The sequence below is a fragment of the Heptranchias perlo genome, chromosome 7 (genome assembly GCF_035084215.1).
Source record: "Heptranchias perlo isolate sHepPer1 chromosome 7, sHepPer1.hap1, whole genome shotgun sequence".
Taxonomy (NCBI): domain Eukaryota; kingdom Metazoa; phylum Chordata; class Chondrichthyes; order Hexanchiformes; family Hexanchidae; genus Heptranchias; species Heptranchias perlo.
The window spans coordinates 9,983,409-10,008,752 of NC_090331.1; the positions used below are offsets into that span (position 1 = coordinate 9,983,409).

Here is a 25,344-nt window from a genome sequence, read left to right on the forward strand (position 1 = left end):
GTAAGGCCACACTTGGAATACTGTGTACAGTTCTGGTCACCCTATTATAGAAAGGATATTATTAAACTAGAAAGAGTGCAGAAAAGATTTACTAGGATGCTACCGGGACTTGATGGTTTGGCTTATAGGGAGAGGTTGGATAGACTGAGACTTTTTTCCCTGGAGAGTAGGAGGTTTAGGGGTGATCTTATAGAAGTCTATAAAATAATGAGGGGCATAGATAAGGTAGATAGTCAAAATCTTTTCCCAAAGGTAGGGGAGTCTATAACGAGGGGGCATAGATTTAAGGTGAGAGGGGAGAGATACAAAAGGGTCCAGAGGGGCAATTTTTTCACTCAAAGGGTGGTGAGTGTCTGGAACGAGCTGCCAGAGGCAGTAGTAGAGGCGGGTACAATTTTATCTTTTAAAAAGCATTTGGACAGTTACATGGGTAAGATGGGTATAGAGGGATATGGGCCAAGTGCAGGCAATTGGGACTAGCTTAGTGGTATAAACTGGGCGACATGGACATGCTGGGCCGAAGGGCCTCTTTCCATGTTGTAAACTTCTATGATTCTATGATTCTAGAGGAACCAGTTGGGATTTTATTTCCAGATTTTTTTTAAAAAACTGATTGTGAATCCCCGATGGTGGGAAATGAACTCTCATCCTCTGGATTATTAGTCCAGGCCTCCGGATCATTTTTTTTTTAAAAAAGGTTTGCATTTATATAGCGCATTTTGCAAAGTCAGGACGGCCCAAAGCACTTTCCAGCCAGCGAAGTACTTTTGAAGTGTACTCACTGTTGCAACGTAGGAAATGCTGCAGCCAATTTGCACACAGCAAGATCCGAGTCATACAGTTCAGTCCTCGGGATGTGCTGACCTCAGCAGCCCACACCCACCCCCCCAGCAAGAAGAGGGATAATCAATCAGGGTGGTTCCTCCTTTCTGCTGATGGGAAGTGGGTGTGCCTGGACAGGATGGAGCTTCGCCTTAATGGCCTCCCAGATAGCCTGCCAACGCACGCAGTCTGGACTCCCTGTATTCCAGCACGAGTCAGCATCGTCATTCGAAGGGAGAAAGAGGCACACCTGTTTGGATTGCCGCATTGTCATTACACAGTGTCAGCTGTGGCTCAGTGGGGGCACTCCCTCTCCTCTAAGTCCGAAGGTCGTGGGTCCAAGTCCCACTCCGGGGACTTGAGCACATAACCTAGGCTGACATTTCCCAATGCAAAACTGAGGGAGCGCCGCACTGTCGGAGGTGCCGTCTTTCAGATGAGACGTTAAACCGAGGCCCCGTCTGCCCTCTCAGGTGGACGTAAAAGATCAAAGAAGAGCAGGGGGAGTTCTCCCCGGTGTCCTGGCCCAATATTTATCCTTCAACCAACGCCTCAAGACAGTTTCTGATCAATTATCTCATTGCTGTTTGTGGGATCTTGCTGTGTACAAATTGGCTGCCGCATTTCCTAAATTACAACAGTGACTACAGTTCAAAAAGTACTTCATGGTATAATGCAAGTTCTTTTTACTAAAAGTGGTTGCCTTATCCCCACAGCGCAATCACCGAATTGAGGAGATTTACTAGATTGGTCCCAGGGATGAGGGACTTCAGTTAAGTGGAGAGACTGGAGAAGCTGGGATTGTTCTCCTGAGAGCAGAGAAGGTTAAGGGGAGATTTGACAGAGGTGTTCAAAATCATGAAGATCTTTTCCCAAAGGTAGGGGAGTCTATAACGAGGGGGCATAGATTTAAGGTGAGAGGGGAGAGACACAAAAGGGTCCAGAGGGGCAATTTTTTCACTCAAAGGGTGGTGAGTGTCTGGAACGAGCTGCCAGAGGCAGTAGTAGAGGCGGGTACAATTTTGTCTTTTAAAAAGCATTTGGACAGTTACATGGGTAAGATGGGTATAGAGGGATATGGGCCAAGTGCAGGCAATTGGGACTAGCTTAGTGGTATAAACTGGGCGACATGGACATGTTGGGCCGAAGGGCCTGATTGCATGTTGTAAACTTCTATGATTCTATGATTCTATAATTTATGGCTCTGTAATTGAACAGAAACGAAGTGGATTTTGCAAACTGTATAGTCAGTTAATTCACGCCTACTGCAAGACACAGGTTGACTGAAAAAAAACAGTCTTTTGTTTACTTTCTTCATTCCTCTCTTTGGAGAGCAAACTCTTTTTTATGTTTGTTCTTGGAATGTGGGCCTCACTGCTGAGGCCATATTTATTGCCCATCCCTAGTTTTGCTCTAAGGGCATTAAGAGTCCACCGCACAGTGTGGGACTAGAGCTACACATAGGCCAGACCAGGTAAGAGTGGCAGATTCCCTTCCCTGAAGGGCATCAGTGAACCAATTGAGATTGTTATGATAATCCAGCAGTTTTCATAGTCATTTTTTCTGGTGCCAGCCCACAAATTTACCGGATTTACTGAATTCAATTAAACATCGAAATTCAATTTCATAACCTGTTGTGGCGGGACTTTGAACTTACGACCTCTGGGTTACTATAACCACCAGGCTTCCGTGCCCTCAGTGCACCACTCTCCAAAGTTTAAGGAGCTTCAACGTGGCACTACCATTGGCTGTAAAGCACTTTGGGACGTCCTGAGGTCATGAAAGGCGCTATATAAATGCAAATTAGTTCTTCCTTCCTTCCTTTCTTTCTTTCTTTGTTCCTTCCCTTTCTTCCTTCCCTATCTTTCTTTCCAACACCAGCCTCCCTCCACCACCACCGCACCCTCCGTTTACTTTTCCACCCATGGCCTTTCTCCTGGGTCACGAGGTGAGTCCGAACGTTTACTTTCCTCGGTGCAGCTGATGGAGAATTGTAGCGTTCACTGCCAGCTGCACTTTACAATGTCAAAGCACCTCTATTGTGTTCTAGGTGCCGGCCTCCATAGGCCGACTGGAAATTTGGGTAAGCACACGGGGCTGGCTCCCCACTACATTTAATTTGCAGCTATAGGCAACCTTACACAGGCAGAAGATTCATAGACACGCATTTTTGGAGGGGGGGAGGGGGGACGATTTATCAAACCTGCAGGTCGGCTGGATTTAACTACAAATGCACAGCTGAGCCAAATGGACCATGTGACTGCCATCAGTAACACTCCTTCAACGTAACAGCAACAACAACACCACCAGCTTGCATTTATATAGCGTCTTTAACGTAGTAAAATGTCCCAAGGCGCTTCATAGGAGTGTCATCAAACAAAATTTGACACCAAGCCACATAAGGAGACATTAGGACAGGTGACCAAAAGCTTGGTCAAAGAGGTAGGTTTTAAGGAGCGTCTTAATGGAGGAGAGAGAGGTGGAGAGGTTTAGGGAGGGAATTCCAGGGCTTAGGGTTTAGACAGCTGAAGGCACGGCCGCCAATGGAGGGGTGAAGGAAATCCGGGATGCAAATCTTTCCTTTTCACGTATATATCCAATTCCCTTTTGAAAGTCACTATTCAATCTCCTTTCACCACCTTTTCAGGCTGTGCATTTCCAGATCATAACAACTCATTGTGTAAAAAAATGTCTTCTCATCTCCACTCTGGTTCTTTTTAAATCTGTGCATCAAAACCCCTCATAATTTTGAACACTGCTATAAATCTCCCCTTAACATTCTCTGCTTTATGAAGAACAAGCTTCTCTGGTCATCTGACTTGTGGTTAGGGACCGGAGGCCTGGCTGATTTTCTCCTCCCTAGCCCTTGGACCCTGGGGCCTGTGAATACTGGTTCACCTGGGATTGTCTAACTCAGCACAGACCAGGGATCAAAGCAGGGACCTTCTTGATATACATGGCCCAGCACCGTGCCCATTGGTACATTTGCCCATGGAGTCATGAAGGGAAAACTGGTGAATTCTTATTCACAAGAACAGAATGCCACCAGATCAACCATTGTCCAAGCTAATCAAGTCCAGAGGAACAGATGAGTTGGGAGTGTCCAAGATGAGGCCAGGAAGACCTTCAGAAGCACCAGTAGCAAGCATGTCTGAGCCGACCGAGAACATTCATCAGTATTCGGAGGAACAAAGCCAACCTTGGAAATCCATTACCTAAAAAGCCAGGAATATAAACAGCTTTAGTAAAAACCCATCTGGTTCACTAATGTCCTTTAGGGAAGGAAGCCTGCCGCCCTTACTCGGTCTGGCCTATATGTGACTCCAGACCCACAGCAATGTGGTTGATTCTTAATTGCCCTCTGAAATGGCCTAGCAAGCCACTCAGTTGTAAAATCTCGCTACGAAAAGTCATAATAAGAATAAAACCGGACGGACCACCCGGCATCGGACCACTAGGCACCGGACACGACAACGGCAAAACACCAAGCCCAGTCGACCCTGCAAGGTCCTCCTTACTAACATCTGGGGACTTGTGCCAAAATTGGGAGAGCTGTCCCACAGCTGTCCCACAGACTAGTCAAGCAACAGCCTGACATAGCCATACTTACAGAATCATATCTTTCAGCCAACGTCCCAGACTCTTCCATCACCATCCCTGGGTATGTCCTGTCCCACCGGCAGGACAGACCCACCAGAGGTGGCGGTACAGTGATATACAGTCAGGAGGGAGTGGCCCTGGGAGTCCTCAACATTGACTCTGGACCCCATGAAATCTCATGGCATCAGGTCAAACATGGGCAAGGAAACCTCCTGCTGATTACCACCTACCGTCCTCCCTCAGCTGATGAATCAGTCCTCCTCCATGTTGAACACCACTTGGAGGAAGCACTGAGGGTAACAAGGGCACAAAATGTACTCTGGGTGGGGGACTTCAATGTCCATCACCAAGAGTGGCTCGGTAGCACCACTACTGACCGAGCTGGCCGAGTCCTGAAGGACATAGCTGCTAGACTGGGCCTGCGGCAGGTGGTGAGCGAACCAACACGAGGGAAAAACTTACTTGACCTCGTCCTCACCAATCTACCTGTCGCAAATGCATCTGTCCATGACAGTATTGGTAGGAGTGACCACCGCACAGTCCTTGTGGAGATGAAATCCCGTCTTCGCACTGAGGACACCATCCAACGTGTTGTGTGGCACTACCACCGTGCTAAATGGGATAGATTCAGAGCAGATCTAGCAGCTCAAAACTGGGCATCCATGAGGCGCTGTGGGCCATCAGCAGCAGCAGAATTGTATTCCAGCACAATCTGTAACCTCATGGCCCGGCATATTCCTCACTCTACCATTACCAACAAGCCAGGGGATCAACCCTGGTTCAATGAGGAGTGTAGAAGAGCATGCCAGGAGCAGCACCAGGCGTACCTAAAAATGAGGTGCCAACCTGGTGAAGCTACAACTCAGGACTACATGCATGCTAAACAGTGGAAGCAACATGCTATAGACAGAGCTAAGCGATTCCACAACCAACGGATCAGATCAAAGCTCTGCAGTCCTGCCACATCCAGTCGTGAATGGTGGTGGACAATTAAACAACTAACGGGAGGAGGAGGCTCTGCAAACATCCCCATTCTCAATGATAGCGGAGTCCAGCACGTGAGTGCAAAAGACAAGGCTGAAGCGTTTGCAACCATCTTCAGCCAGAAGTGCCGAGTGGATAATCCATCTCAGCCTCCTCCCGATATCCCCATCATCACAGAAGCCAGTCTTCGGCCAATTCGATTCACTCCACGTGATATCAAGAAACGGCTGAGTGCACTGGATACAGCAAAGGCTATGGGCCCCGACAACATCCCAGCTGTAGTGCTGAAGACTTGTGCTCCAGAACTAGCTGCGCCTCTAGCCAAGCTGTTCCAGTACAGCTACAACACTGGTATCCACCCGACAATGTGGAAAATTGCCCAGGTATGTCCTGTCCACAAAAAGCAGGACAAATCCAATCCGGCCAATTACCGCCCCATCAGTCTACTCTCAATCATCAGCAAAGTGATGGAAGGTGTTGTCGACAGTGCTATCAAGCGGCACTTACTCACCAATAGCCTGCTCACTGGTGCTCAGTTTGGGTTCCACCAGGACCACTTGGCTCCAGACCTCATTACAGCCTTGGTCCAAACATGGACAAAAGAGCTGAATTCCAGAGGTGAGGTGAGAGTGACTGCCCTTGACATCAAGGCAGCATTTGACCGAGTGTGGCACCAAGGAGCCTTAGTAAAATTGAAGTCAATGGGAATCAGGGGGAAAACTATCCAGTGGCTGGAGTCATACCTGGCACAAAGGAAGATGGTAGTGGTTGTTGGAGGCCAGTCATCTCAGCCCCAGGGCATTGCTGCAGGAGTTCCTCAGGGCAGTGTCCTTGGCCCAACCATCTTCAGCTGCTTCATCAATGACCTTCCCTCCATCATAAGGTCAGAAGTGGGGATGTTCGCTGATGACTGCACAGTGTTCAGTTCCATTCGCAACCCCTCAGATAATGAAGCAGTCCGAGCCTGCATGCAGCAAGACCTGGACAACATCCAGGCTTGGGCTCATAAGTGGCAAGTAACATTCGCACCAGATAAGTGCCAGGCAATGACCATCTCCAACAAGAGAGAGTCTAACCACCTCCCCTTGACATTCAACGGCATTACCATCGCCGAATCCCTCACCATCAACATCCTGGGGGTCACCATTGACCAGAAACTTAACTGGACCAGCCATATAAATTCTGTGGCTACGAGAGCAGGTCAGAGGCTGGGTATTCTGCGGCGAGTGACTCACCTCCTGACTCCCCAAAGCCTTTCCACTATCTGATGGAATACTCTCCACTTGCCTGGATGAGTGCAGCTCCAACAACACTCAAGAAGCTCGACACCATCCAAGATAAAGCAGCCCGCTTGATTGGCACCCCATCCACCACCCTAAACATTCACTCCCTTCACCACCGGCGCACTGTGGCTGCAGTGTGTACCATCCACAGGATGCACTGCAGCAACTCGCCAAGGCTTCTTCGACAGCACCTCCCAAACCCGCGACCTCTACCACCTAGAAGGACAAGGGCAGCAGGCGCATGGGAACAACACCACCTGCACGTTCCCCTCCAAGTCACACACCATCCCGACTTGGAAATATATCGCCGTTCCTTCACTGTCGCTGGGTCAAAATCCTGGAACTCCCTTCCTAACAGCACTGTGGAGAACCTTCACCACACGGACTGCAGCGGTTCAAGAAGGCGGCTCACCACCATCTTCTCAAGGGCAATTAGGGATGGGCAATAAATGCCGGCCTCGCCAGCGACGCCCACATCCCATGAACGAATAAAAAAAAAAAAAAATAGCACCTTATCACGTACCTCAGAATCATCCCAAAACACCTCACGTTACAATGAATTACCATGAAGTGCAGTGACTGTTGTTATGTAGGTAATCATAGCAGCCATTTTACACACAGCAAGACCCCACAAACAATAATGAGACGAGTGACCAGTTAACCTATTTTTGGCGGTGTTAGTCAAGGGAGGAATTTTCATTAGAACCCCAAGCGAACCCTTTGTTCTTCTTCAAGTGAGGCCATGGGACCTTCAACATCCACCTCAACAGGCAGATGGGAACTTGATTTAACTGCACCACCGACAGTGCTGCACTCTGTCAACACTGCACTAGTGTGGCAGCCTAGGTTATGTGCTCATGGAAATGCAAGGTTGACATTTGTGGGAGGGGTGGAGAGAAAGAAAAAGAAGGAAGGGAATGGGATTGAGAAAAGAACAAAGAAGGGAGGGGGAAAAGAATGAGGCCCAGAAATCAATGAAGGTCAGGTCAAAGAAAGAGGGCCGCCCAGAAAGGGTCAATGTGGAACTCTGTTCCAACCTTTCTAGTTTCTCCTTATTTTGAGTGTCAGTGCTCCTCTGAACTTACCCTCTTGCTCTTTCTAACCTGCAAATATGCAATTCCACATCCTCTTGCTCCTTTCCATGTCCCCACTGTGCTGAGACCATCACACTACCTCCTATTCTAACTCGTTCTTTCCCAGAACTTCGAAAGTGGGACTGCTAACCTCCCCCAGTCTCTCCTTCCACTTTCAATCCTCAGGCTTTTAAAACCCAAATTTGGGGTCATAACTTCCTAATTTAACTCACCTCCTTTATCCTTTTCAACCTTGGTAATGTCCTATACGATGATCCTTAGTCCTTAATGTTACATAGGAACAGGAGTAGGCCATTCAGCCCCTCGAACCATTCAATTAGATTATGGCTGATCTGTACCTCAACTCTATTTACCCGCCTTGGCTCCATAATCCCTTGATACCCTTACCCAACAAAAATCTATCTATCCCAGTCTTGTAAATTTTCAACTGACCCAGCATCCACAGCCTTTTGTGGGAGAGAGTTCCAGATTTCCACTGCCCTTTGTGTGAAAAAATGTATCCTAGTTTCTCTCCTAAGTGGCCAAACTCTAATTTTACGGTCATGCCCTCTTGTTCCTAGATTTCCCCACCAGAGGAAATAGCTCTTCTTTATCTACCCTATCAAATCCCTTTATCATTTTAAAGACCTCATTGAGATCATCCCTCAACCTACTCAGCTCAAGGGAATACAAGCCAAGTTTACGCAACCCGTCCTCATAATTTTTAACCCTTCAAGGCTTGGTAACCGTTCAGGTGAATCTGCACTGTACCCCCTTCTGCGGCCAATGTACATTTCCTGACGTCCGGTGCCCAAATCTGAACGCAGTACTCCAGATGGAGTCCGACCAAAGCTCTGTTGCAAAAAGTGGCCTCAGCAACCCACTCTGGGCGAGGGAGGGGAAGGTCTTCCTCGCAAGCTCTGCCAGAAGTGTATGGCGTGTGTGGCGGTTGGGTGAGAACAGAATCGAGCTAGGCTGTGCCCCTTGACCAAACACCCTGCCAACATTCACTGGCTGGCACATGAAGAATGACTAGGTACCGAAGGGTGAGCTGCAGCTGCGGATCTGCAAGGAGCGAAGACTTTTGGAAGAGGGAGAAAAAAAATTAGTTAGAAAAAAATAATAATTTGGGGGGGGGGCAGTGTGCCTTTAAAGAGCTGGGAGGAGCGAGGCGATGCCGAACTGCACATGTTCCTGAAACATGATCCTAAAATAGTGAGGCTGAGGAAATTAGATGAATCAGGAATTTGAGTTGGATCTGGGATCCTGTCATTTCTAACACACACACACATACAAAACAAAAAGATTTGTTGCATTGAGTGAGAGGGGAACAAGGCAAGAACAAAGAACGAAGACAGGGCGATGTCTCACTTCGGCATCTTGTTAAACCTCAGCAAAGGGAAGGGATTTTTCCCTCGTGTCCTACTGGCGGTCAGATCCTCCCAAATGCTAAGGCTCGCTTCATCCAACCAGGCGGTGCAGTTAAAGGGGACAAAAGATGCGGCGGCGGGGGCGGGAGGTGGTCCTGAGATCCTCGTGGGCGACTCGCCGCCGAGAATTAAACCCCAGCGGGCGAAAAACTTGTCCGAAATGCCCGGACCCAGCACTTTGAGCAACCTGGTGGAGTTTTTTTGGAGAGACGGTTTCAGCAGAATACACGACATTCAGGTAAGTAAGTAAAATGATGGGGGGGAAAGGGCAAATCGAATTCGCTGACCGACGCCGAAGATGGACTGTCCTTCCAGACAATCCTTGGTATGTTAGATTGTGTATATATATATTTTTTAATTCATTCGTCTGTTTTTTTTTTGTGGAAAATTAACGGGAGAAAGTTTACTTTATTTTGAATGTGTCTAACCCGAGAAAGAAACTAAACGGGAGACGCGTGTCTAAATCTTTTGACCACACACCATTGTTTTGGTGTGTGTGTTGAGGGGGGTAATTTGGATCCCTTGCATTGATTTTTACTTAAGAGAACATTTTAAGGAACTTTTCGATTGTTGGCAGCAGCTCCCGTGAGATTTGCTGAATTTGGATTGTTGGGTGTAAATTAATTTACTCAATATCTCACTCTTAACTGACTTGTTGAAATGTTTCACTCGCTTCTGCATGGAGTTGTAACTCTTGAGCTCCCGCCTCCTTGTCAGTTTCTTTCTTGCAGACTGGTGGGTTTCCTTGCACAGAGAGGGGGGGGAGGGGTTAATCATTCTCAACAATTCTCTCTTTGATTTGCTTTTCGTAAATTGTTGCACCAAGGCATCCTCTTTAAGATGGGCCCCTTCCCCTCTATCTCTCTCATACGACTGAATTAAATGTCAAATTGACGGTAGTTCCTATAACCTCAGTTAGAAATGAACAGTCTTTTTTGTTCTCATTTGGATTGTCTTCAAAGCTACACAGGTCCTTGGGTTTTCTTTTCCCCTAATCTGCAAACACACCCCAGTTCAGCGTATCGCAAACTTGCTCTCCCGGCCGGCCTCCCATCTTCCATTCTCCATAAACTTAAGATCATCCCAAACTCTGCTGTCCGTATCCTAACTCGCGCCAAGTCCCGTTCACCCACCGCCCCTGTGCTCGCTGACCGACGATGGATCCCGGTCCAGCAGCGCCTCAATTTTAAAAAAAAAATTCTCATCCTCGTGTTCCAATCCCTCCACGGCCTCGCCCCCTCCCTGTCTCTGTAACCTCCTACAACCCTCTGAGACCTCTGCGTTCCTCCAATTCTGGCCTCTTGTGCATGCCCCCCCTTCCTTCACTACACCATTGGTGGCCGTGCCTTCATCCGTTTAGGCACTAAGCTCTGGAATTTCCTCCTTAAACCCTTCTGTCTCCCTCCTCCTTTTAAGAAGCTCCTTAAAATCTACCTCTTTGGCTGAGCTTTCGGTCACCTGTCCTAATGGCTGCTCCTTTTGGCTCGGTGTCAAATTTTGTCTGATAACGCTCCTGTGAAGCGCCTTGGGACATTTTACTATGTTAAAGGTGCTGTGTAAATGCAAGTCGATGGGCAGAGAATACAAATAGAGTGAGAGTGTTAAACTGCTTTTAAGTTAGCCTTTAGAAGGATGCTTACACTGCCAATTCACATTTTGTTTTTTTACAAAAGTTTCCCTCGGTGTCAGTCTTGAGGCTATCCAGCAATTTTACATTGGAGTTGCCCCCAGATGCGTAATACCTGAGAACCAAGGGTGCACAAACTTTCCACGGCTAACATAAAAGGATGATGTGGAGATGCCGGTGATGGACTGGGGTGGACAAATGTTAGGAATCTTACAGCACCAGGTTATAGTCCAACAGTTTTATTTGAAAATCACAAGCTTTCGGAGGCTTTCTCCTTCGTCAGGTGAGTCACCTGACGAAGGAGAAAGCCTCCGAAAGCTTGTGATTTTCAAATAAAACTGTTGGACTATAACCTGGTGTTGTAAGATTCCTAACATAAAAGGAAGTATAGATAGACGACAACAATTTGCATTTATATAACGCCAAGGTGCTTTACAGGAGTGTCATCGGACAAAAATGTGGCACTGAGACACATAAGGAGATATTAAGACAGGTAATTTTTAAGGAGTGTTTTAGAGGAGGTAAAGAGGTGGAGAGGTTTAGGGAGGGTATTCCAGAGCTTAGGGCCTGGGCAGCTGAAGGGGTTGTGCAAGAGGCCAGAATTGGAGGAGCACAGTGACCTTGGAGGGTTGTAGGACCAGGAGCCAATGTAGGGCAGTGAGCAAGGGTGAACAGGACTTGATGCAAGTTAGGATACGGGCAGCTGTGTTTTGGATGAGCTCAAGTTTGGAGACTGGGGCTGCAGATGACTGACAGAGTTTCTTACTAACCTTCCAACGAATGTATCCTTTCTTTTCACTGTAGCTCCAGCACACACAGCAATATGGCAAGATCTTTAAATCGCGCTTTGGACCCCAGTTTGTCGTCTCCATTGCTGATCGGGACATGGTGGCACAGGTGTTGAGGGCTGAGGGCAGGACCCCTCAAAGGGCCAATATGGAGTCATGGCAGGAGTACAGACAATTACGAGGAAGGGCTACAGGACTGATATCTGCGTAAGTAGAACTTGGGTGGGCACCAATTGGTGGCTGCATTCGGAGTGGATCCACACTGGAGGGTTCTGATAGACTTTCAATTTAAGCCGAGTTTGAGGCCGATGCTGTATTAAGTTTAAAAATCGAACGACAGTGACCTTTTGACAATGTTTGTGACTGATGTTTTTTTTCTTTAATACATAAGTTTTTCTCTCTGCCTCTCCTGAGGGCAGTGACTCCACTGGCATCAGCAGATTTCTGGTGAGCTTTCGTCATGTGTGAGCGTGGTCTTGGTTTCGGCAGGCTATTCGACTGTGAGGAGAGGGAGCATCACAGGAAGCGCAGACCCACCCTCACTCAATGTTCATGCAAGTACTTTCCAAGAAGAGTCACTGGTTAGGAATTAGAAGAGGGAACCATCTCTTCCTTGCACCCCCCCCCTGCCTGCCAGCACAATCCTCAGACACTCAGGCCTTTGTAGTGTCCCACCATCACCTTGGAAGAAGGTCAGCTAATTCAAAAAGGACCAAGAACGGAACCTCAGACGGGTTGTAACTGTCCATGAATCGTAACTTTCAATTGGTGACTCGCAGGTCCCTTTGTGTTAACACTGAGTAGGTATAAACCAGTCTCATTCCAACAATGCACTGAAAGATTAACCCTGAGCTAACAACATTAACTGAACTTGTAACATAGCAATGGAGTTGGAAAGTTAGGAGAATTTGGGGTACTTTGTCTTCAGTGTGACACTGATACATTGGAGAAGGTCCATAGAATTACATCAAATTTACAGCACAGAAACAGGCCATTCGGTCCAACAGGTCTATGTCGGTGTTTATGCTCCACACATGCCTCCTCCCACCTTACTTCATGCCACCCTATCAGCATATCCATCTATTCCTCTCTCCCTCATATAACTTATCGAGCTTCCCCTTAAATACATCTTATGTTATTCGCCTCAACCAATCTATGTGGTAACGAGTTTCTTCTGAATTCCTTATTGGATTTGTTAGTGACTATCTTATATTTATGGCCCCCTAGTTTTGGACTCCCCCCACAAGTGGAAAAATTTTCTCTACGTCTACCCTATGAAACCCCTTCATAATTTTAAAGACCTCTATTAGGTCACCCCTCATTCTCTTCTTTCCAAGGGAAAAGAGCCCCAGCCTGTTCAGCCTTCCCTGATAGTTTTAACTCTCTAACGTCTGAAATCTTTTTTGTACCTTCTGCAGAGTGACAGTGATAATTCAGACTCTAAGCAATTAAGCTGTGAGGACTGGTTGCAAAATTAAATTTCTTCCAGTCTCTATCCCCCCCCTAACCCCAACCCCAAGTTGTCAACACAATTCACCATGTACCAAAATTCTTTTTTAAAAAATGGTCTTTCTCAATGGCAGCAGCTGCTGACAGTGAGAAGAGATGGGGAGTTCTCCCGGGTATCCTGGCGAATATTTATCCCTCAATAAACATCACCAAAAACACATTATCTGGTTGTGTATCTCATTGCTGTTTGTGGGATCTTGCTATGCGCGCATTGGCTGCCACGTTTCTTACATTACAGCAGTGACTACACTTCAAAAGTACTTCATTGGTTGTAAAGCGCTTTGGGACGTCCTGAAGTCTATATAAGTCACTATATAAATGCAAGTCTTTCCATTTCCTCATCTGACATCCACCTTCCAACGTAAGTCACTGGAGCCTGATCAGGAGTAGGACCCTAGCTGTTTGATATTCTCCTTGCGTGGTCCATGGCACTGAGTTCAATCTCATCAACCTTGTCATTGTCCCAGATGAGGTTCAGGCTTTAATCTAGGACTTTCCCGGTCCAACTGGCTCAGGATCACCCCGGGCAGTGCATTTACCCATTGAGACATCAAGGGACTTGCCAGCACCTGCTGAAGGTAACTTTGAAATCATAATATGGGCAAGTGAAGTAACTTTTTTTTTTCAAATCTCTGCTCTGCGTTGTTTAGCATAAAGTAATACTTCAAGTCTTTTTTATGGCCATGTCTATATTTTTGCCAATTAATAGCCCAAAACCCACTCTCCCCTTGTGTTGTGCTGATTTCCAACACCAGGGGGCACAAGTTAAAAGTTAGAACATAAGAACATAAGAAATGGGAGTCGGCCATCCAGCCCCTCGAGCCTGCTCCGCCATTCAACAAGATCATGGCTGATCATCTACCTCAACTCCAATTTCCTGCCCTCCCTCAATTCCCTTAGTGTCTCGATCTCAGTCTTGAATGTACTCAACGACTGACCATCCACTGCCCTCTGGGGTAGAGAATTCCAAAGATTCACAACCCTCGGAGTGGAGTCAGAGGAAATCTTCTCGCCCACCGGGTAATCGAGTTGTCAAATAAGTTACCGAGGAAGGCCATTGGAGCACACGGTGTCAATAGGTGGAAAAGACATTTGGACGTCCCTCTGGAGAGAGAAGGAGTTGAGAGATGTGGCGAGGTGAAGTTGATGTAACGAGAAGGGGCAGGTTTGTTGGAACCCACTTTCTGCTCCTAAAAAATCTTGTTTCGCTGGATGACGGTGCTGCTGTTAATTTCAGAGAGGGCGAGGAGTGGTTCAAAATGAGGAACGTGCTTAAGCAGCGGATCATGAAGCCCAAGGATGTGGCCATGTTTTCGGTGGGAGTGACCGATGTCATTGCCGACCTGATCAAAAGGATGAAGTACGTAAAGGTACAGGAAGGCGCCTCGGAGACCATAACCGATGTGAACAACTTGTTCTTCAAGTTCGCAATGGAAGGTGAGAGCCTTCATCTGGGCCCCACCAGATCTTTTAACCCAAAGTCTTCCCGTCCCTTGGCTCGCTTGATCCATTCATTGCCTTGAGTGGATCTGAAACCATATAGTCTGGTGAAAACCCAGGTTCGACCTTTGGTCTGTTCTGTAATAGCTGATCTCGGGGAGGGTGGTTTTGGGGGGCGGGGGCTACAATTGGCCAAAGTGTCCCTGGGAAAGGGAGGGTGAATATCAGCCTTCGTTCCATCCTCAATCTGAATGCTCTAGAGTGACTCTTGTGTCCATGTGGATGTTGAGTGAGGACGAGGACAGGAACAGGCTTGGCTGTGATGCAGCTTCCCCTCCACCCCATGGTCGCATATCCTAAAGCAAGTTCTCAGGTGAAGAATAGCCTTTTGCTGCTCTTAACTACTTTTGTTTGACTGCAGGATTGGGACAAGTGTGAAAGACCCACAGCTTGTGAGCACCACAGGTAGCTTAGGAGAGGAAAGTGCTTGGAAGTAGTTTTCTTAACATGTCTTTTGGTCAAGACATTAAACCAAGGCTCTGTCTGCTTGATCAGGTGGATCAAAAGATCCCAGGTCACTATTAGAAGTGTAAAGAGTTCTCCTGGTGTCCTGACCAACCTTTCCTCCCTCAATCACCATCACAAAAAAAACCATATTAGCTAGTCATTCATCTCATTTGCTGTTGTGGGATCTTGCTGTGCACAATTCGGTTGCCATGTTTGCCTACCTTACAACAGTTGCTGCATTTTGAAATGTGATCAACTGGAATGCACTGCCTGAAAGGGCGGTGGAAGCAGATTCAATAGTAACTTTCAAAAGGGAATTGGATAAATACTTAAAAAGGAAAAGATTTGCAGGGCTATGGGAGGAGGGGAAGAGTGGAGGGAGTGGGATTAATTGAATAGCTCTTTCAAAGAGCCGGCACAGGCACGATGGGTCGAATGGCCTGCTTCTGTGCTGTATCATTCTATGGTTGTAAAGCGTTTTGTGACATCTTGAGGACATAAGGTGCCTTAATGTACCACATCTGACTTGATGTGGGAGAAGCCCAGGCAATAATTAAGCTGATTGTAATTCCAGAACCTGAATGGTGTTGGAGACAGTCAATGATTAATTGGTTTACAAAGTGCATTCTATTCCATGTTGTGCTCAACTGAACTGGATGCTAAAGATTTGTTAACTATTATGAACCACGGAGCAGATTAACTTTGTCACAAATCTAGTTTATCACCAAAAGATGGTGCCTCTGACAGTGCAGCACTCCCTCAGTACTACACTGGAGCTTCAGCCTAGATTTTGTGCTCATGTCTCGGGAGTGGGACTTAAACCCACAACCTTCTGACTCAGAGGCTCGAATGCTACCCACTGAGCCACGGCTGACACTTTACCCAGAGAGTGGTGAGAATGTGGAACTTGCGACTACATGGAGTAGTTGAGGCATTTAAAGGGAAGCTGGATAAGTACATGAGAACGAAAGGAATAGAAGACAGAGGGTGGTTGTAGAGGGTTGTGTTTCAAACTGGAGGCCTGTGACCAGCGGTGTGCCTCAGGGATCGGTGCTGGGTCCGCTGTTATTTGTTATTTATATTAATGATTTGGATGAGAATTTAGGAGGCATGGTTAGTAAGTTTGCAGATGACTCCAAGATTGGTGGCATTGTGGACAGTGAAGAAGGTTATCTAGGATTGCAACGGGATCTTGATAAATTGGGTCAGTGGGCCGATGAATGGCAGATGGAGTTTAATTTAGATAAATGTGAGGTGATGTAGATCGAATCGGGCCAGGACCTACTCCGTTAATGGTAGGGCGTTGGGGAGAGTTATAGAACAAAGAGATCTAGGAGTACAGGTTCATAGCTCCTTGAAAGTGGAGTCACAGGTGGATAGGGTGGTGAAGAAGGCATTCAGCATGCTTGGTTTCATTGGTCAGAACATTGAATACAGGAGTTGGGATGTCTTGTTGAAGTTGTACAAGACATTAGTAAGGCCACACTTGGAATACCGTGTACAGTTCTGGTCACCCTATTATAGAAAGGATATTATTAAACTAGAAAGAGTGCAGAAAAGATTTACTAGGATGCTACCGGGACTTGATGGTTTGACTCATAGGGAGAGGTTAGATAGACTGAGACTTTTTTCCCTGGAGAGTAGGAGGTTTAGGGGTGATCTTATAGAAGTCTATAAAATAATGAGGGGCATAGATAAGGTAGATAGTCAAAATCTTTTCCCAAAGGTAGGGGAGTCTATAACGAGGGGACATAGATTTAAGGTGAGAGGGGAGAGATACAAAAGGGTCCAGAGGGGCAATTTTTTCACTCAAAGGGTGGTGAGTGTCTGGAACGAGCTGCCAGAGGCAGTAGTAGAGGCGGGTACAATTTTGTCTTTTAAAAAGCATTTGGACAGTTACATGGGTAAGATGGGTATAGAGGGATATGGGCCAAGTGCAGGCAATTGGGACTAGCTTAGTGGTATAAACTGGGCGACATGGACATGTTGGGCCGAAGGGCCTGTTTCCATGTTGTAAACTTCTAAGATGTGCTGATAGGATTAGGTGAAGTAGTAGAGTGGGAGGAGACTCGTGTGGAGCATAAACATCAGACTGGTTGGGTCGAAAGGCCTGTTTCTGTGCTGTAAATTCTATGTAATACTTGTAATGGAGTTGAGCATGGGTAAAAGGAGGAGTCCATTTGGCCCATCGTGCCTGTGCCGGCTCCCTGAAAGATCTATCCAATCAGTCCACTCCACTACTCTTTCCCCAAAGCCCTGCAAATTTTTTCTTTTAAGTATTTATCCCATTCCCTTTTGAAAGTTACTATTGAATCTGCTTCCACCGCCCTTTCAGGTAGTGCATTCCAGATCATAACAACTTGCTGCGTAAAAAAATTTCTTCTCATCGCCCCTGGTTCAGTTATCTTTTAATTACTGATCCACCTGCCTGTGGAAACAGTTTCTCCTTATTTACACTATCAAAACGCCTTCATATTGTACAGGTGCTCTACTAACCGATTACAATACCAACTACTTGCATTTATATAGCACCTTTAACATATCAAAATGTCCCAAGGCGCTTTACAGTAATCAGACAAAATTTGACACTAGGCCACATAAGGAGACATTAGGACAGGTGACCAAAAGCTTGGTCAAAAAGGTAGGTTTTAAGGAGGGTCTTGAAGTAGGGAAGAGAGGTTTAGGGAGGGAATTCCAGAACTTAGGGTCTAGGCAGCTGAAGGCACGACCACCAATGGTGGGGCGATGAAAATCGGGGATGCACAAGAGGCCAGAATTGGCGGAGCGCTGAGATTTTGGAGGGTTGTGGGGCTGGAGGAGGTTACAGAGATAGGGAGGGGGCGAGGCCATGGAGGGATTTGAAAATCGGGATGAGACTAGGTCGGAGCGACATGATCAAAGTGCTGTGATGGTGAAATCAGGAGAAGGTGCTCCTTTGAATCTCTTGATTCCCAACCTTACTGTGGTGATGACCCGTTCCTTTCTACTTTTCAGGTGTTGCCACTATCCTTTTTGAAGCTCGGCTCGGGTGCTTAGAAAACGAGATTCGCCAAGAAACCAAGGAGTACATGGAAGCTCTGGAGCTCATGTTCAGCATGTTCAAGACCACCATGTACGCAGGGGCCATTCCCAAGTGGCTCCGGCCTCTGATCCCCAAACCTTGGAATGAGTTCTGCCGATCCTGGGATGGACTTTTCCGATTTAGTAAGCAACATCAATTCGCTAGCGACCGTCAACCTTTTGCGATCTGTCGGTGGCTTGCCTGCTCCTTCAGGTAGTGTAGCTCCCGTGTTAGGGCACAGAGGCAGATAATTCTGAGCAGCAACAATTGGTTCAGCTTCTCCCTATGGAAAGGAGGAGACTGTGAGGTAACTTTAATTTTTGAGGACCGTGAAGGCAAATTGGTTGTTATGACGACGAGTTCAAATACCAGAGAACGCTGGATTAAAAACAAGGAAGTCTGCAGTAAGATGGGAAGTCGGGTGAGGGGTTAAAAGGACTTCTTCCACCAAAGCATAATAAGAATATGGAATAAGTTACTGGGGAAGACCATTGAAGTGGACTGTATGAAAAGCAAATTAGATGGAGTTCTGGTGAGAAATGGTGGATTGAGGGATGCAATGAGAAGGTGGATTGTGTTCTATCAAAAAGGATCAGGCTTTTTGGACCTATTGGTCTTTTTCCTATTCCTGAAAGTCCCTCTGTTCTCTTATCTACCAGCAATCAACGGTATCCAGATTTTGCAGTTTCATGGAATTTGCCGTTATTGGTGTCCAAACTAGATAAGTACAATTATTCCAGGCTTTGATGTGCTACAGGGGTTTTTTTTTTATTCGTTCACGGGATGTGGGCGTCGCTGGCGAGGCCAGCATTTATTGCCCATCCCTAATTGCTCTTGAGAAGGTGATGGTGAGCCGCCTTCTAGAACCGCTGCAGTCCATGTGGTGACGGTTCTCTCACAGTGCTGTTAGGAAGGGAGTTCCAGGATTTTGACCCAGCGACAATGAAGGAACGGCGATATATTTCCAAGTCGGGATGGTGTGTGACTTGGAGGGGAACGTGCAGGTGGTGTAGTTCCCATGTGCCTGCTGCTCTTGTCCTTCTAGGTGGTAGAGGTCGCTGGTTTGGGAGGTGCTGTCGAAGAAGCCTTGGCGAGTTGTTGCAGTGCATCCTGTGGATGGTACACACTGCAGACACTGTGTGCCGGTGGTGAAGGGAGTGAATGTTTAGGGTGGTGGATGGGGTGCCAATCAAGCGGGCTGCTTTATCTTGGATGGTGTCGAGCTTCTTGAGTGTTGTTGGAGCTGCACTCATCCAAGCAAGTGGAGAATATTCCATCACACTCCTGACTTGTGCCTTGTAGATGGTGGAAAGGCTTTGTGGAGTCAGGAGGTGAGTCACTCGCCGCAGAATACCCAGCCTCTGACCTGCTCTCGTAGCCACAGTATTTATATGGCTGGTCCAGTTAAGTTTCTGGTCAATGGTGACCCCCAGGATGTTGATGGTGGGGGATTCGGCGATGGTAATGCCGTTGAATGTCAAGGGGAGGTGGTTAGACTCTCTCTTGTTGGAGATGGTCATTGCCTGGCACTTATCTGGCACGAATGTTACTTGCCACTTATGAGCCCAAGCCTGGATGTTGTCCAGGTCTTGCTGCACGCGGGCTCGGACTGCTTCATTATTTGAGGGGTTGCGAATGGAATTGAACACTGTGCAGTCATCAGCGAACATCCCCATTTCTGACCTTATGATGGAGGGAAGGTCATTGATGAAGCAGCTGAAGATGGTTGGGCCTAGGACACTGCCCTGAGGAACTCCTGCAGCAATGTCCTGAGGCTGAGATGATTGGCCTCCAACAACCACTACCATCTTCCTTTGTGCTAGGTATGACTCCAGCCAGTGGAGAGTTTTCCCCCTGATTCCCATTGACTTCAATTTTACTTGGGCTCCTTGGTGCCACACTCTGTCAAATGCTGCCTTGATGTCAAGGGCAGTCACTCTCACCTCACCTCTGGAATTCAGCTCTTTTGTCCATGTTTGGACCAAGGCCGTAATGAGGTCTGGAACCGAGTGGTCCTGGCAGAACCCAAACTGAGCATCGGTGAGCAGGTTATTGGTGAGTAAGTGCCGCTTGATAGCATTGTCATAGAATCATAGAAGTTTACAACATGGAAACAGGCCCTTCGGCCCAACATGTCCATGTCGCCCAGTTTATACCACTAAGCTAGTCCCAATTGCCTGCACTTGGCCCATATCCCTCTATACCCATCTTACCCATGTAACTGTCCAAATGCTTTTTAAAAGACAAAATTGTACCCGCCTCTACTACTGCCTCTGGCAGCTCGTTCCAGACACTCACCACCCTTTGAGTGAAAAAATTGCCCCTCTGGACTCTTTTGTATCTCTCCCCTCTCACCTTAAATCTATGTCCCCTCGTTATGGACTCCCCTACCTTTGGGAAATGATTTTGACTATCTACCTTATCTATGCCCCTCATTATTTTATCGACTTCTATAAGATCACCCCTAAACCTCCTACTCTCCAGGGAAAAAAGTCTCAGTCTATCCAACCTCTCCCTATAAGTCAAACCATCAAGTCCCGGTAGCATCCTAGTAAATCTTTTCTGCACTCTTTCTAGTTTAATAATATCCTTTCTATAATAGGGTGACCAGAACTGTACACAGTATTCCAAGTGTGGCCTAACTAATGTCTTGTACAACTTCAACAAGACATCCCAACTCCTGTATTCAATGTTCTGACCAATGAAACCAAGCATGCCGAATGCCTTCTTCACCACCCTATCCACCTGTGACTCCACTTTCAAGGAGCTATGAACCTGTACTCCTAGATCTCTTTGTTGATGACACCTTCCATCACTTTGCTGATGATTGAGAGTAGACTGATGGGGCGGTAATTGGCCGGATTGGATTTGTCCTGCTTTTTGTGGACAGGACATACCTGGGCACTTTTCCACATTGTCAGGTAGATGCCAGTGTTGTAGCTGTACTGGAACAGCTTGGCTAGAGGCGCAGCTAGTTCTGGAGCACAAGTCTTCAGCACTACAGCTGGGATGTTGTCGGGGCCCATAGCCTTTGCTGTATCCAGTGCACTCAGCCGTTTCTTGATATCACGTGGAGTGAATCGAATTGGCTGAAGACTGGCTTCCGTGATGGTGGGGATATCGGGAGGAGGCCGAGATGGATCATCCACTCGGCACTCCTGGCTGAAGATGGTTGCAAACGCTTCAGCCTTGTCTTTTGCACTCACGTGCTGGACTCCGCCATCATTGAGGATGGGGATGTTTGCAGAGCCGCCTCCTCCCATTAGTTGTTTAATTGTCCACCACCATTCAGGACTGGATGTGGCAGGACTGCAGAGCTTTGATCTGATCCGTTGGTTGTGGAATCGCTTAGCTCTGTCTATAGCATGTTGCTTCCGCTGTTTAGCATGCATGTAGTCCTGAGTTGTAGCTTCACCAGGTTGGCACCTCATTTTTAGGTACGCCTGGTGCTGCTCCTGGCATGCTCTTCTGCACTCCTCATTGAACCAAGGTTGATCCCCTGGCTTGTTGGTAATGGTAGAATGAGGAATATGCCAGGCCATGAGGTTACAGATTGTGCTGGAATACAATTCTGCTGCTGCTGATGGCCCACAGCGCCTCATGGATGCCCAGTTTTGAGCTGCTAGATCTGTTCTGAATCTATCCCATTTAGCACGGTGGTAGTGCCACACAACACGTTGGATGGTGTCCTCAGTGCGAAGACGGGACTTCATCTCCACGAGGACTGTGCGGTGGTCACTCCTACCAATACTGTCATGGACAGATGCATTTGCGACAGGTAGATTGGCGAGGACGCGGTCAAGTAAGTTTTTCCCTGACCACCTGCCGCAGGCCCAGTCTGGCAGCTATGTCCTTCAGGACTCGGCCAGTAGTGGTGCTACCGAGCCACTATCTTGGTGATGGACTTTGAAGTCCCCCCCCCCAGAGTACATTTTGTGCCCTTGCTACCCTCAGTGCTTCCATCCAAGTAGTGCTCAACATGGAGGAGGACGATAGGTGCTTTCCTTGCCCATGTTTGACCTGATGCCATGAGATTTCATGGGGTCCAGAGTCAATGTTGAGGACTCCCAGGGCCACTCCCTCCTGACTGTATATCACTGTACCGCCACCTCTGGACATACCCAGGGATGGTGCTGGAAAAGTCTGGGACATTTGCTGAAAGGTATGATTTTGTGAGTATGGCTATGTCAGGCTGTTGCTTGACTAGTCTGTGGGACAGCTCTCCCAATTTTGGCACAAGTCCTCAGATGTTCGTAAGGAGGACCTTGCCGGGTCGACTGGGCTTGGTTTGCCGTTGTCGTGTCCGGTGCCTAGTGGTCCATCCGGTTTTATTCTTATTATGACTTTTCATAGCGAGATTTTACAACTGAGTGGGCTTGCTCGGCCATTTCAGAATCAACCACATTGCTGTGGGTCTGGAGTCACATATAGGCCAGACCGATTAAGGATGGCAAGTTTCCTTTCCTAAAGGGCATTAGTGAACCAGGTGGGTTTTTACGACAATCTGGTAGTTTCATGGCTATCATTACTGATACTAGTATTTTAATTCCAGATTTTTATTTAATTAATTGAATTTAAATTCACCAGCTGCCGTGGCAGGATTTGAACTCATAACTCTGGATTTTAGTCCAGTAACATAACCACTATGCTACCATACCCCTGGTTAGATGACATCTTGTGAATTAGGAACTTCTGGGAAACTGAGAGAATAGGCACGTTGTAGCCATGTGAATTCTGCTGTGGAGCTCATCAGTGCCTGTACTGACAGGAGCTCTTAATTTCGTTTGTTCTAGTTAATGGAACACACCAAGAAAGGAGGTTATCCTTTATCTTGTGTTCCCTGGTATTTGAACTCTTTGTCATAATGACCAATTTGCCTGGATCACTTTTTGTCATTTCACTTCATAACCTTCAAAGATTAAGTTACTTTAAATTATATTCCAAATTAACATGTCTTTTTTTAAATTCATTCTTGGGATGTAGGCATCGCTGGCAAGACTGGCATTTATTGTCCATCCCTAGTTGCACTTGAGAAGGTGGTGATGGGCTGCCTTTTCGAACCGCTGCGGTCCATGTGGTGAAGGTAAACACCTCTCAGCAGATGTTTGGCCTCCGCTGAGTGAAGGCCTGTAGAAGGCGATTTTTGTTTTTTACAATTCATTCATGGGATGTGGGCATCACTGGCAAGGCCGGCATTTGTTACCCATCCCTAATTGCCCTTGAGAAGGTGGTGGTGAGCCGCTGCCTTGAACCACTGCAGTCTGATCGATTCTCATGCGTCAGGGTCTCAAAACATGTCTAGAGAAACACTTTTATGGTCTGCCTGCCGTAAGTGTCATTCGACTCCCCTGGTGAGTATAAAATGAGATGTTTGTCCACCTTTAAGACTGAACATTTGACCTTGATCGTATCTGGAGAGGTCCCAGGTAAATTGCAAAAAATAAACATTCTGACTTGTCAATATAGCAGCTGTCATAGTTTTAGACTGATTGTATTTTGCAATACGTTTTGAACTTTTGTTGGCAAGCACGCTCCAATACAAATCGATGAAATGCAGTGTTGACTTTATTTTTAAAAAAATTAATCAGTGTCAATTATCTTGTTTTTTGTTCCTTTTCTTCCCTTCAATCATTTCCTCATCTCCCTCTGCCCCCCCCCCCGCCCCACCCCCAATCCAACTAGGTGAGATCCATGTCGATAGAAAGATGGCTCAGATTAAGCGGCAATTGGAGCAGGGGGCAGAGGTCGAAGGTGGACTGCTGACCTGCTTGTTGGTCAGTCAGGAGATGACACTGGAGGAGATCTATGCAAACATGACGGAGATGCTGCTGGCTGGGGTCGATACGGTAAATCTCGGACAATAGTCAGCCTCCCCTCTCTGTGGTAGGGACCCTCTGAGAAACTGTAGATCTGAGTTTCCTCTCTATTTAAATTTGCACAAACTGATCATTCCTTGACAAATGATGAAACCCCCCCCCCCCCCAACAAAACAAGGCTTCTTATTGAAGACCATGGGGCAGTTGAGCTGAACCATCTAAAGGGATAAGTAAGCAGGGATTGGACAGCAAATCAAGTAATTCCCTTATCGGAGTCCCTCGATAGCTCACTGGGTGAACACTGAGACCTGTGGACTAGGAAGGTCCTAATTTTGATCCCTGCACTGCGGTGACTGGCTGAGATCAGCTACAAATATTGAGAGACCTACAGTTGGGTTCAGTGTACCACTAGGTTAAGAGATGCTACAATTGGAAACCAAGGGAATGGGCTACAAAGAAAGTTTAACCTCTTCCATCTAGAGCAAACGAGGTGAAGTGGGGAACCACATTGGCATAGATAAGGTGAGCCCAGAATATTACTAAGGCCAACAGCTCAAGAGGACATTAAATTGAATAGTACATTTAAAATGGATCTTGGAAAGGGTGACGGGACATCTGGAATGATTACTGAATTTCCTGTACATCCAACGGGCATACGAATCAGAAAGATCCCTAAAGAATTTCCGACGTGCTGGGATGATGAGACAATTTGGGAGTCCGCCGTTTCCACTAATTTTATAAAGGATATTCAGGGCTGAAAGTGGTTTCCTGATTTCATGGAGTTTTGTGGTCAAACGCTCACTTGTGGTTTATTTTCACAGACCTCTTTCACGTTGTCCTGGAGCATGTACTTACTGGCCAGATATCCTGACGTTCAAAGTGTGGTGTATAAAGAGATTGTTCAGAATCTTGGAAGGGACGTGATCCCGACAGCCCAGGACTTGTCCAAATTGCCTTTGGTCCGAGGCGTCCTCAAGGAAACTTTGAGGTAAACGCTTCTGGCAAAAAAATTGTCTTTTGTTTTCTTTTCCCAATTTGTTTTTTGGATGGGAGGGGTTGTTTCAGTATGATCTCTTTCCACCTATGTTGGATTCGATAGTCAGATAAGGCACTGAACTGAGGTGCCATTTGTCTGTTCATCTTGTTATTGTTTTGAGGCAAGGCAGTGTGGGGCGTTTGGACTGAAATAGGTAAGTCCGTCTACAAAATTCCTGCACTTCAAAAAGTAATTAATTGCATGAGGTTTTGGCATGAAAGGTGCTTTTATTGAAAATTGTTCGACCCACAAAATGATTTTACAGAGCATCTATTCATCAGTGTAAGCCCCGACATCCCCCTCCCCCTCCAGCGCAAATCCCGGCTCTCTTCCCCGTGACAAGGAGTCTTGAGTGTTGGGGAGTCTCT

General features: G+C 46.9%; 1 protein-coding gene across 3 annotated transcripts in view; it reads left to right on the forward strand.

Annotated features, from left to right (window-relative positions):
* Positions 1 to 25,344, forward strand: part of LOC137323511 (cytochrome P450 27C1-like) — a 61,115-nt gene that overhangs the window by 23,629 nt on the left and 12,142 nt on the right. For 2 of the 3 annotated variants that reach the window (XM_067987056.1, XM_067987055.1), the window contains exons 2-6: positions 11,624 to 11,814; positions 14,354 to 14,553; positions 18,058 to 18,267; positions 23,807 to 23,970; positions 24,762 to 24,928. In XM_067987056.1, the coding sequence (XP_067843157.1) occupies positions 11,705 to 11,814; positions 14,354 to 14,553; positions 18,058 to 18,267; positions 23,807 to 23,970; positions 24,762 to 24,928 (851 nt within the window). In that variant the 5' untranslated portion in view covers positions 11,624 to 11,704. Of the gene's footprint in view, positions 1 to 9,124; positions 9,431 to 11,623; positions 11,815 to 14,353; positions 14,554 to 18,057; positions 18,268 to 23,806; positions 23,971 to 24,761; positions 24,929 to 25,344 lie in introns of those variants that run through there. The other variant, XM_067987057.1, reaches the window with a different exon arrangement.